Raw genomic sequence first — 12,890 nt, forward strand, 5'->3', positions numbered from 1 at the left:
TATAAACGGACTTTTTTTTATTTCATTTCAAATTTTAAACTTTTTTTACTTCGTTGAAACAACACTACATCTATTCATAAGGACTGGCCACAAAATGCTCATTGTTGATCAACTTTATCCGCCCAGTTTTGTTACTAGATTTAAAAGAACTGAACCATGCACAAATCGCATACGGTTTACAACGCGGTTATTGCGTTTTGTTCTTTATGGCATAGTTCTCGATCATGGAAGCATTTTACTGGAATAATTTTTAATTGCGCAGCATTATCGTAGCCTATGAACGTTTGACGACATTTTATTTAGCCACGCCTTTTTATCTGGTGTTATTACAATTTCGTTAAACAAGTTCTGACTAGATATACGGGATAATATAACATTGCCAACGTAATGTAATCCTCGGCTTGCGCCTTGGGTCAAATTGTATCTCATTCAAATGATTTTTCCCATATATCCCGTGAGCAACTTAAATAATTATATATAGTGAATAGAAGAATCAGAAAGTGTTTAAATATTTTTAGAAGCAGCAGTGTGAAAGGCGTTTTATGATATATCATTTTCTTACGTATCGTTCATATCTTACATTTCAGTCGTTTGCTGTACCAAGATATATTTACGATGGGTATAACGTGTCTGGTGCACGTGGAGTAGTATATCTAAATGGTAATGACCGAAAACGGATTGACGATCATATGCGATACTATATAACCATGGAAACACCGAAATCCTACAGAATAAAAACAAAAGCAACAAATCGTTACGTTCGGCTGGACGCGATCGGATATGTATCATCCAGATTGAATAGAGCAGACGCAAGATCTCTATTTAAATTTGAGGAGATGCATACAGGTAAAATCTCAACTGATAAGCCTCTAGAAGATAGTCTCAAAATTGACTCTTTGTAGGTTTTACTGGTGGCATGGTTTAATCTGTAGTCTTAATTATATTCAATTTTGACATTTATGTGATTCCGTAGCTTTTTAGCTCACCAGAGCTAGCTCAGGGTGAGCTTTTAGGCTCGTTGAATGTCCGTCGTCCATCGTTTGTTGTCCGTCTTCCGTTTACACATGTTCGTTAACACTCTAGCGGTCACATTTTTGCCTCAATCATCATCAAACTTTATCAGAATGCTTGTCTAGGTAATTTCTCGGATGAGTTCGAACACTAGTCTTGTTACCTCGGATGAAAAACTAGGTCACAGGAGCTCAAAATAGAAAAAAATCTTGTTAACACTCTAGTAGCTACTGTTTTGGTCCGAATATCCTGGAAATTGGTTTGAACGTTTGTTTTGATGATTTCTAGGTCAAGTTCAAACATGGATCAACTGGGATCAAAAAACTAAATCACACTGCTCAAATATGGATAATCCTTGTTAGCACTCTAGTGGTCACATTTCTTACTCACCTGTCATGAAACTTGGTCAGAATGCTTGTCTAAGTAATTGTCTAGATGAGTTCGATGGGTCAGGTGAGCGAGCTAGAGCCATCTTGGCCCTCTTGTTTAAGATTTCAACAATGCTTCATTATAATGGCTTCTGTTCACCGATTGCAGTTTGCGTCTGTGTCACTGGGTAAATAAATATGTAGCCAGTTCGGGCTTCTGACATGGGACCCCCAAATACAAATTTCTCAACACTACCGACAGATCAACTTTTCACTATTTCTCCTTTTATATTGCAATTTCTCTTCAATTTCCGATGGATAAAGAAAAGTGCCTGACCTGGACTCGATCCCATTCCCTAGCTCTACCGACAAAATTTCCCGGCCGCCCGATTAAAAATTCAGGCCGGTCTGGATCCATGCTGGTCGCAAACCCATTATTTTGGTTTTGTCATGGTGTAGCTCAGTTAAATATCGTTTAAACAATGATGTAAGAGGATACAAGATATTTATCTTAAGAATGTAGCGTTAAATGTATTACATGTATATGTCATAAAAGTCGAACATGTAAACAAAATAGTTTTTCTACTTCGATAGAAAAACACAAAATCACTGTAACAGTACAAATTGTCAAATAGCAAAAGAAGAAAAAAAGGTTCCGGTAATTGGCGCATGAGCTACATTTTGGAAACAAAATTTAAAAGCTTTAGAGAAATGAATAGACAATGAAAAAGATTTCTAGATTTTAATAGGCTAACAAGTGAACGTAAAATCTAAAAGCCATGTTATAAATTCGTTTCTAGGTGTTATCCATCCTGATAAATCAAGCTCCGATTAGTAATTGATGCATGATGTTTTTGTATTTTCATATTTTAACAACATCCAACTGAAAAAAAACACAAAACCGCACCATACCCTGCCTTTAAATTAACAGGGGTTAAACGATAACAGAACCACATTAGTATGAGTATTATCTTTACTGCTATTAAAAGTTATTAATATCATGACAATATCGTCTACATTCTATCAGTTTCTAAAATGTTGTCTTTATTATTTTCATTATCCTCAGCGACATACTCACAAGCGTAAAAATACATTTTGTTTTCCATAAGAAAAACGTATGTTCAAAAAACTGTAAGTCAACGGTTGTAGGTGTGCAAAAAAAGAAACAAACATTTAAATGTATCCTTTTATATGGAGCAATGATAATGATGACGGGAAAGAGTGCTGACCATGGTTGCTGTTAATATACATAATAGTATGTTTTCTTGATGATGATGATGATGATGAATGTACTTTTCTTGGACAGCCAGAATATTACAAGATAGTTGTTATGGTCGTGTTGGCTAATGTTATGGCGTGGGTGATCGTGGTAGGGTTGATGATGATGGTGATGATGATGATAGTCATATTATATATGCAACTGCCCTTCTTGCTACCATGTTTCTGCCTCTGCTGCTTTTTTAGTTAACAATGATACTGAAAAGCGATGTTATAATAACACTTTAGTTGTCTTTATCTTTGACTACAAGCATGACGACGATGATGATGATGACAAGTAGAACGATGTGAAGGTCGATGGTGTTGGTGATGATGAAGCTGATTATGATGATTATTATAATAAAAATGATAACAATAATTATTATAAAACGAAGGAAAACAGTATAATAAGATCGGCATAATTATCTAAAACTACATCTGAAACTCTATTATTTTCAGTAAATATTGAAGGAAAAGTGTTTAAGATACAGGCAAAAGAAAACAATCAATTTTGGCATTTCGACGGAGGTAACGAAGTCCTTAAAGTTGTTTCGTCATTGGTTCAACCGAATGATGATTATGTTAAATTTACTTTTGAGAAGCAAACTGACGATTCATATAAAATAAAGGTGAGGCGCTTGATTCCTTTTATACAATTCATTATTTCTTTTTCAGGAATTAAGAAACAGCAAAACTAGAAAAAAACGTCTGATTTGTAGCGTCATATCGAAAGTACTACTCGTATTTGGTAATTAAGATTTAACTAAGTTGTATGTTAAGATTTCATCATTGCTTTCAATCGTAATTCACACCGCCGATCCAATTCAGTTAAGTGATTAGAAAATTCCAAGAAGTCGTCATGCTTATTGGACAGAAGTGGTTGGAATGAATTTGTTTGATCGCAACCGGCTGCTCTACCCTCTTTCACGACAAAATTACAATCGATCGAGTGTGTTTCTTTAAGTCACAATAATAAGAAGAGATCATGTGTTGTCGAGTAATGGTCGAGTTATAAGAAAACAATCATACAGAACTCATGGATGCTCTGAATTTCACACCTGATCATGTCCTCTATAAGTTGAGTAGGTTTAGCAAATACTTTGCAGGGATCATGTACTAGTCGTGAGCGAGACATAATGACCAGGGAGGGGTTAGATGTGTTATTATGTTTATGTTTAATTATGCTCGAACTTTGATTATGTAATGTCCAGAACTATCGAATAATTAGGTAAGATTGAATCGTAGAGGAGTCAATGTGGCTCGTCCATGGTCCGTGTATGCTCTCTTGGCGATATGATATCGCCGATTTGCGATTTCTAAACCTTTGTACAATGCTAATTATAGTTTTCCATTTGTCGACCTTGGTTTAGTCGGGAGATTGGGTTGATCAGATCGTCAGTTTCGTAATATGTGCATTGTGTTCTAACGTTTTATATATATTTTTCTTTTTTAAGTCGTTTGCCATGCCAAGATACATGTACGACGGGTATAACGTGTCAGGTGCACGTGGGATATATCTAAATGGTGACGACCAAACGGATGACGATCATATGCGATACTATGTAACCATGGAAACACAAGACTTCTACAGAATTCAAACAAAAGCAACGAATCGTTACGTTCGGCTTGACTCGGACAATTACGTATCATCAAGAGAAAATATAGCAGAAGATAGATCGCTGTTTAAGCTCGTAGTGGTGTAAACAAAATATGAATTTCGACTAAAATAAGACAACTTGTGTTTATCAATTTCTTTTATCAAAGCCATAATGACTTTGTGTCATAATTTCTTAAAAGCAGAATACTCTTTTCAAATTTAGTTGGTGTACAATAATGTTAAACATTATAAACTTGACTGATTAAGATAATCTATGTCATAATACGTAACATTATTTTACACTTTTGAACATTTAAAAGGAAAAGTTCTCCCTCCAAATAAAAAGAACAAACAAACCGACAAAAAAGTTCATACTATCTTCCACCGTGTTCACAAATGAAATTATTTGATAATTCAGGTATATTACAGGTGTTATGTACGTATATTTTTACGTATATATGATTTTGTATTATTTTATTTTATTCCTAAAAAAAACTATTATAATAATAAAATATGTAAACAAACATGCTGGTCGCATTGTTAATAAATGTGAAAATTTTTCTGCTGGTCCAGGAACATAATCATGGAGGGCATACTAAAATGCATGATTATAATATACGAGGGTGCTTCAAAAAGTCATGTTACTTATGAATAGAACAGAACAGAGTTTATTTCATAACTTGTACACACATAGGTACATCGATATAACAAGCATTTTGAATATAATTTTAGGTCACATAAAGTACTTTTAAACAAAAGTGTGTTACCAATCTGATATACTTTTTAGTATACAAGTTATACTAACTTGAAGTAGCAATTAAGTATATAAGAGTTAATAACTTGAAGTTCTGTGCACTCAAAGTTACATGAATTCGACCATCATGAGATACTTTTTAAGATACCACTGTCGGTAACTTAAATTACCTTTAGTATACGAGTGTTATTAACTTGTAGAATAAATATAAAAGATTTGTCATGTTGAAGTACTGCTTACTATGCGAATGTTACAGATTTGATGTACTTTTAAGGTATGAACTACTTTTTTATATATTTTACAAACTTGAAGTATCTTTGAGAAAGTTATCAAATTGTAGAATAATTATAAAAGAATTGTCATTTTTGAAGTCCTTCTTATTTTAGGAGTGTTACAAATTTGATGTACTTTTAAGTATTATAATGAACTACTTCTTTTATATATGTAACAAACCTGAAGTATCTTTGAGTATTGGAAAGTTACCAAATTGATGCAATCTATAAATTCAAATGTGCTACCTACATGAGATACCTTTTTAGGATATGATTACTAGCAAGTTGAGCTACTTTCAAGTATGGACTTCTACCATCTTGAAATACTTACCAGTGCTTGAGTGTTGCCAACTTAATATATATTTATGTTTTCTAATTAATATGAATTGTATATGTTTTCTAATTAATAAGAAGTACTTCAAAGTAACCATAGATTTTTGTTTATACTGTTTATTGAAAATTTGCATTTTAGATAAATGAGTAATGCTGCATCTTGTAACTTAAATGCTGTTACCAAAATGTTTCAAGAAATGTGTAGTTTTTTTTTGTAATTTTCAAAACTGTATTATGTGACATCTGTCTTGGAACGAAGTGATACTAGGTATAAAATGATGATTGTAACTTTTTGAAAACATTTGTACATTTTTCTTTTATAAAAGTTCTTATATCCAATTTTATTGATTCGATTTCCACGAACACGTCACTTTTTCTTTAATTTTCTTCATTCATATTTACTTAATGGTTTATGCTTTTTTTTTCTATGTTAAACATGTTATACTTCTGGCTTGAGTTAAGGCTGATTTTGAAAAGGTAATTTGTTATTTTTGCACTAATGACTGATCTGTCTATTTTATCTGTAAATTGTAAGAGGACTTCAAGGTTTTGTAAAAAGACAAGAAGTTTTTCAATATTTAAAAAGAAAATTAAATGTGATATAATATTTGTCTGCAGGATACACATTTTCACCAGGACCAATTGAAAAGATATTTATACAGAATGGGGCTCAAAATGTATTTTAAGCTTTTCTAGTTCAAACTCAAGGGGTGTTGGATTTTCTTTCGAATAAACTTGATTACAAAGTAAACCCAATAGATTGTTGATGAGTATGGCAATTATATAATTGTTGACATTACTATAGGTGAAACGAGATTCACTCTTGTTACATTATATGGTCCTAACGAGGACAATCAATCTTTTTATGAAAATATTTTTGATAAGATAGATCAAATTGGAAACAGTGATCACCTGATTTGCGGAGATTTTAATTTAGTTATAAACCCTGAATTGGACTATGATAATTATTAAAAATATAAATAATAAAAAAGCACCGCGCCTTCATTCTGAATGAAATGCAAAAAAGAGAAATTACTGACCTTTTTCGAATCTTTTCTCCAACAGTTAAGCGTTTCACTTGGCGAAGAACAAACCCTTTCAACAAGCAAGATTAGATTTCTTTTTTGGTTACCCTATTCTTTTTTACAAGTGTAGTAGATACTATGATTAAACCAAGTTTTCGTTCTGATCACTCTATAATTCTACTTAAACTGAAATTTGTAAGTTTTGATCATGGTAAAGGATTGTGGAAGCATAATAATTCACTTTTAAAAGATTTTAGATTATCTAAAGGGAAATTAATAAGATAATAGATATAAAACTATCATCCAATATGCTGTTTCCGATATATAATTATTGAAAACATTTTAGATATAATCCGTCAGACTTGCAACTAACAATAAATGATCAGTTATTTCTGGAGACCTTATTAATGGAAATTAGAGGAAAATCTGTTTCATATAGCTCATATAAAAAGAAAGAATCAAAATAAACAGGAAATAGTCATTAAAGAACAGATTGAAAACTTGGAAAATTCATTTTTCTGCTGATAAAGTTTTGAGCTATTAAATAACTTAAAAGAAGAAACTAAATAAGATACAGAATGAAAAACTTAAAGGTTTTTATGATAAGATCAAAAGTTGATTGGATTATTTGATGGTGAAAAACCAAGCAAATTGTTCTGTAATTTAGAAAAGAGTAATTATATATAACAAAAACAATTTTCAGTGTAATTAATGATGATGGAACAGAAATTTCAAAATCAGACGGACATTCTCAAAGAAATCTCGGCTTTTTATTCCAAACTATATTCAGCAAATAACATAGAAAATTCAAATGAAACTTTCAAATATTTTTATTGACAGCTTAACTATTCCCAAATTATCAGAAAATGAATGCTGCATCTATAGAGGGACCAATAACAATAAATCGTTTAAAGAAATTTTTAGATAAAATAGTTAGTAATGATCAAACAGGCTTTTATTAAAGGCAGATTTATAGGCGAAAATACTAGATTAATCTATGATATTATGAACTACACAGAAGAAAAAGATATTCCTGGTTTACTTCTTCTAATAGATTTTGAAAAGGCTTTTCGACTCATTATCTTGGAATTTTGTTGTTACAAACTTTAACCTTATTTAACTTTGGAAACGATATTGAAAGATGGTTCATTATATTGTATAAAGATAGTGTATCTACAATAAGTCAGTGTGGTTTTTCTTTCTGACTTTATTAAAATTCAAAGGGGCTGTCGTCAAGGAGACCCTTTAAGTTGTTACATTTTTATCCTATGTGCAGAAATATTGTCCATAAAAATTAGATCAAATGAAAAAAATCAAAGGTATTAAAATAAATGGTATTGAACATAAATTATCTCAATTTGCAGACGATACAACTGTTATACTTAATGGCACTGATGAGTCTTTAAATGAAGTCCTAAACACACTTGCAGATTTTTTCTTTATTTTCAGGTCTTAAGGTTAAATTTTGATAAAACCAAGATTGTTTGGATTGGTAAACTTAAATATAGTACAAATAGAATAAAACTAAATGGAAATTATCTTGGAACCAGTCTTCTTTTGATATGTTAGGTATAAAATTTCATGTAGAACTTAAGAAAATGGTGACAATTTATTATGATGAAAAAAATGAATAAAATGCGGAAAGTATTATCCAATTGGAAACGAAGAAATTTAACTCCAATCGGAAGAATCGTAGTCATTAAATCTTTATTGTTATCAATATTCACACATTTATTTACAACTCTGCCAAATCCAAGTCCTTATATAATTAAAGACTTAACTGAAACTTTCAGAGATTTTGTCTGGCATGGTCAATGTAAAATTAAGCAAGAGGTCTTTAGACAAAGTAATGATAAAGGTGGTCTAGGAATGATAGACGTTGAAGCATATATTTACTCTTTAAAGATATCTTGGATAAGAAGAATTTTAGTCAATAATGGTAAATGGATAGGTTTGGCATGCTCAATTTTTTGATATAGAGAAATTAATTAATTGTGGTATAGTGTATTTTAGAAAAAAAGGTTAGTGAGATAAATAATGATTTTTGGAAGGACACTTTGAATGCATATTATATGTTCTGTAAAATTGTAGAAACAAATGAAAATGAGTTATATTCTCATCCCAATTTTCTATAACCCTTTAATAACTATTGGCAATCAACCAGTGTTCTTTAAAAACTGGTTTAATGCAGGTGTACATGTCATAGGTGATCTTTTGAAAACAAATGGACAATTTTATAGTTTAAATGAATTTAATGACAAATATAACATAAATTCTAACTTTATACATTATCTTGGTATTGTAAATAGTGTATCCAGTTTCCTTTCATCTTATGATAGAACATGCAATGTCCTACATAAGACCTTTTATACCACCTTTTATAAAAGTTATTTTAAAATTTTACTAAGGGTACTCATCCTATGTATGAGGCATTTATTAAAAACCAAGATAATACCTACTTGTATATCAAAATGGTGTGAAAAGCTCAATGTAACATTAAGTGAAGAAGATTGGAGTTACAGTTTTTCTTTACCTTTTAAAATATCAAATTATTCAGGCCTACAATGGTTAGTACAGAATTAATCATAGAATAATAGCAACTAATTCATTTACTTTTTTAAAATGAAATTAAAAGATAACGAACTCTGTAGTTTTTTGTAAAAATGAGAAGGAAACATTAGAACACATGTTTTGGTTTTGTCGATAATAAACAATTTAATATTTTCTGTTTTTGAAAAGTACGGCATTTTTAGATCTTTTGCTTTCAACTGTTTGTAATTTTATCCTTGGTTTGAAAGATAGTAATTCAACTGCAATAAATACGATTTTCCTTTTTCTGAAAAGATATATTTATAACTGTAGAGTAAAAGAACAAGTACCAAATACTACAAGAGCACATCAGTATATTAAATACCAATTTATAATTTTGAGAGAGAAGCAATTTACCAAAATGATTTAGATACCTTCAATAAGACCTGGATTCTTTTTTTTGTCAAAAAATAGAAGCTATACTTAACCTTTCATATGTTTGTAAAGCTGAAAACGATAGCCAGAAGTATAAATGATCAAAAATATATTACATGCAAAACCTGTTTTTCTTTCACTTTTTTTTCTTCTTTTTTCATATAAAAAACAAATATATAATTTTAGTTCCTTGTTAACTGAATAATATTTAACATATGATTATATGTAACATTGGGTAAATATGGTTGTAATTGGTATATTGGTCATAACGCCTGCAATATATTATATGTTTGTTACTGTTATATTATTTCATATGTTTTATATGTTTTTATATACACAAAATATAATGTACGGTATAGAGCAGGATGTCCTCGACCTGCATATACCTATTGACGAGGAAAATAAATTATGTAAAAAAAAAAAAAAAAAAAAAAAAAAAAAAATTAGGTCACATATTTACAATATAGGAAATGTTTTGGTGCAATAATTCTATTCAGGTACATATTGTCCGATGTTATAGCTACACAAGCACGAAAACCGCGTGCGAATTGTTTTGTTGGAAATTAATTATTTTGAGGCACTTTTAACGTCTTCATTTTATTAATCAAGTAGCATTACTTTTTGAAGAACCCTCGTATATTAAATTTGCATTTTATTATATATTACTATAATAGATATCAAACACATATGAGTTAACTGTGTTTACCCAACATAACAAGCAATGGAAAAACGTTTATTTTGCTATAAGTAAGTAAATCGTCACAATCTGTTCTATTTTTTTAGAAATGGTCAATTTAAATTGAGCGGGAAATATAGATTAAATAATTCAAAGAAAAATTCACAGTCTTAAGGCTGCCAAATGCCTGTCGTAAATAGGGCATTGTGTTTATTCTGTGTCGGCAAACATTAACTTGTCATCCCTTTTAACAGATAACTGAATTGTATTTTTTCTTCACGTGTTGTGTTAGATCATTTATATAAACGGATTCATATATCTGAGTTTTAAAGATGATGTAGTGTAAAAATTAAAAGAAATATGAGGCTTTGTTTACAGGCTTTAATAAAATGTTTCTGTTTCCTTTCAATGGGGCAATTTAAAAAAAAAACCCCCCACCGCATTTTTTCTTTTCCTGATGAGGGTTAAAAATTGGTTTGTTAAGTTTAAGTAATTGATATATGAACGAGAAAACAATTGACACGTGTGTTTAATTTTCAAACGTGGTTGGCGTTTTTCAAATATCACATTACTTTCCTACGGAATTTGACGGAAATGGCCGAAAGAAAATGCGATTGTTTACCAAAATGTTATGTTTGTATACCTTTAATGTAAACATTGTATATTTCACTTAAACATGTACTAATTTAAACATTCCGGAACTCATTAATTCATTGTTTGATATGTGTCATATCACTGTTCAAAGTTCATTGTAGGTCATGTAGCTAAAGTTCATTGTACTCTGTAAACAATGTTATACTTTAATTAATGATAAACAATAAGCGTACATTATGAATGATTTCTGACGTTTATGACCACACATTTTCTGAGGCATGTCATTTTAAAAAGAGGATGTGTTGCTCATTATCACTTTTAATTTGAGAGACAAAAAATAACGCAATATAGACATATTTTTTATTTTGTTTTGATGGGTTCTTTTTTGCGGGTTGTTTTTTATGGGGTTTTTTTTATGTTTTTTTTTTTAGTGGGGGTTGTTTTTTTTTTTGTTTCACAGTGTGGCGCCGTTATATGTCGCAACGCCGCTAAATGTCGCACTTGCCGTTAAATGTCGCATCATTGACGCTAAATGTCGCAACCGCCGCTAAATGTCGCAAAACCCATTTGACGTTAAATGTCGCAATGTTCACGTTAAATGTCGCACGAATTTCCCTTACCGTTAAATGTCGCACCACTACCGTTAAATGTCGCAAGATGTAATTTATGTGTTGAACTCAAGTTTAATTGTTGTATCATATTAATTAAATCTGCCTACTCAATTTGAAAGCGAGTGAATTTATTATATATGAAACTGCGCTACAATTGAGCCGGCGATAATACTCATCTTGTAAATAAATGTTATATTGTTTTGCGTTTGATTTTTAGCTGATCTTATGCAAGTACATATTGATAATTATACAATTGTCTACTATTTGTATGAAACTGCAAAATTGGCATTGTTCTGTAAATAGTTTAGTACAATTGTGTCTGTAAATGGCAGAAGAGACAAGCTGCCTGAGGTGGCAGTCTGATGGCCTAGTTTACTGAGGTGGCAAATTGTCTCGCTGTCGGAAGAGGAAGCCTAAATTGCTGACGACCTGGACCTTAAGGAGTTTGCCTAACGCCCTGTAAGCCTAACGTTGGTAGCCTAGTATCCTGAGGAGGCCGCCTAACATCCTAACAGCCTATCGATTTCAGCTTTGCAACCTGGAGTTGGCAATCTAACAGCTTAGAGTCGGCAGCCTAGTAGCTTAAAGTTAGTGACTTATATTATTATAAATATGGAAACAATTTACCTTTAGGGCACTTAACTTTGTAGTCTAATAACCTAAAGCTGGCAGTCTAGGAGCCTGGCCAGCCTAAAATTGGTGTCATGTTATAAATCAAAGCACTGAATGTACTGATGGGGAGGCTATGAGAGAATGTTTCAGACTTATAGTTCTTTTCTTTTTGCTTAAAATATGCTACCAAAATAAAAAAGATATGCACATTGCGCTATTTATCCTTACTGTTTGTGTTCAACCATTTCATATATATGGTTAATGTGGTATGACTATTCATTTTGTTAATATTCCAGAACATTTAATTGAGGTCTACATTCGGACTGTTAATCATGCAAATTTTGAAAAAACCTAAACTGTCAATAATAAATGACATACCAGCAAGTATGACGACTGTTCATTATCAGATAACAATAACATTTTTACAACTGACGGTTCCTTATCAAAATATTCTAGGAAACTGTTCATTCCATAAATACTTAAATGGTCATTTTAAATATCATTAAATGATAATTTAACAACTGCAAGTTAAATGCAAAAAATTTTTTAAATTGAACATAAAAATTTTTTTATAACATATTTACATGTTCCATGTTACCATAAATTGAAAGAATTCAATAATTATAAAACTGTTTTGTGAATGGAAGTATTAATATCCATGCTCTACGGAAACAGGAAAACTCTTCTTCCCCGAAGCCAAAATCTGGAATAAAAATACGGTTTTCAAAAATTTTTTCCCATTTCATTACTCGTTGCTGACTTTGGTACTTTCGGCTTCGGCTATTTATTAAAAACTAAATATTTCTTGAAAAAAAT

General features: G+C 31.0%; 1 protein-coding gene across 1 annotated transcript; it reads left to right on the forward strand.

The window, feature by feature from the left end:
* Positions 1 to 685: 685 nt before the first annotated feature.
* LOC132716346 (uncharacterized) lies at positions 686 to 4,747 on the forward strand. Its single transcript, XM_060699603.1, has 3 exons — positions 686 to 846; positions 3,096 to 3,265; positions 4,091 to 4,747. Exons 1-3 carry the CDS (start codon positions 690 to 692, stop codon positions 4,337 to 4,339), a joined length of 576 nt encoding a protein of 191 aa, XP_060555586.1. The 5' UTR covers positions 686 to 689; the 3' UTR covers positions 4,340 to 4,747.
* The last annotated feature ends 8,143 nt before the right edge of the window (positions 4,748 to 12,890 follow it).

The sequence above is a fragment of the Ruditapes philippinarum genome, unplaced genomic scaffold (genome assembly GCF_026571515.1).
Source record: "Ruditapes philippinarum isolate M1 unplaced genomic scaffold, ASM2657151v2 ctg10887_1_1_1_1, whole genome shotgun sequence".
NCBI lineage: Eukaryota > Metazoa > Mollusca > Bivalvia > Venerida > Veneridae > Ruditapes > Ruditapes philippinarum.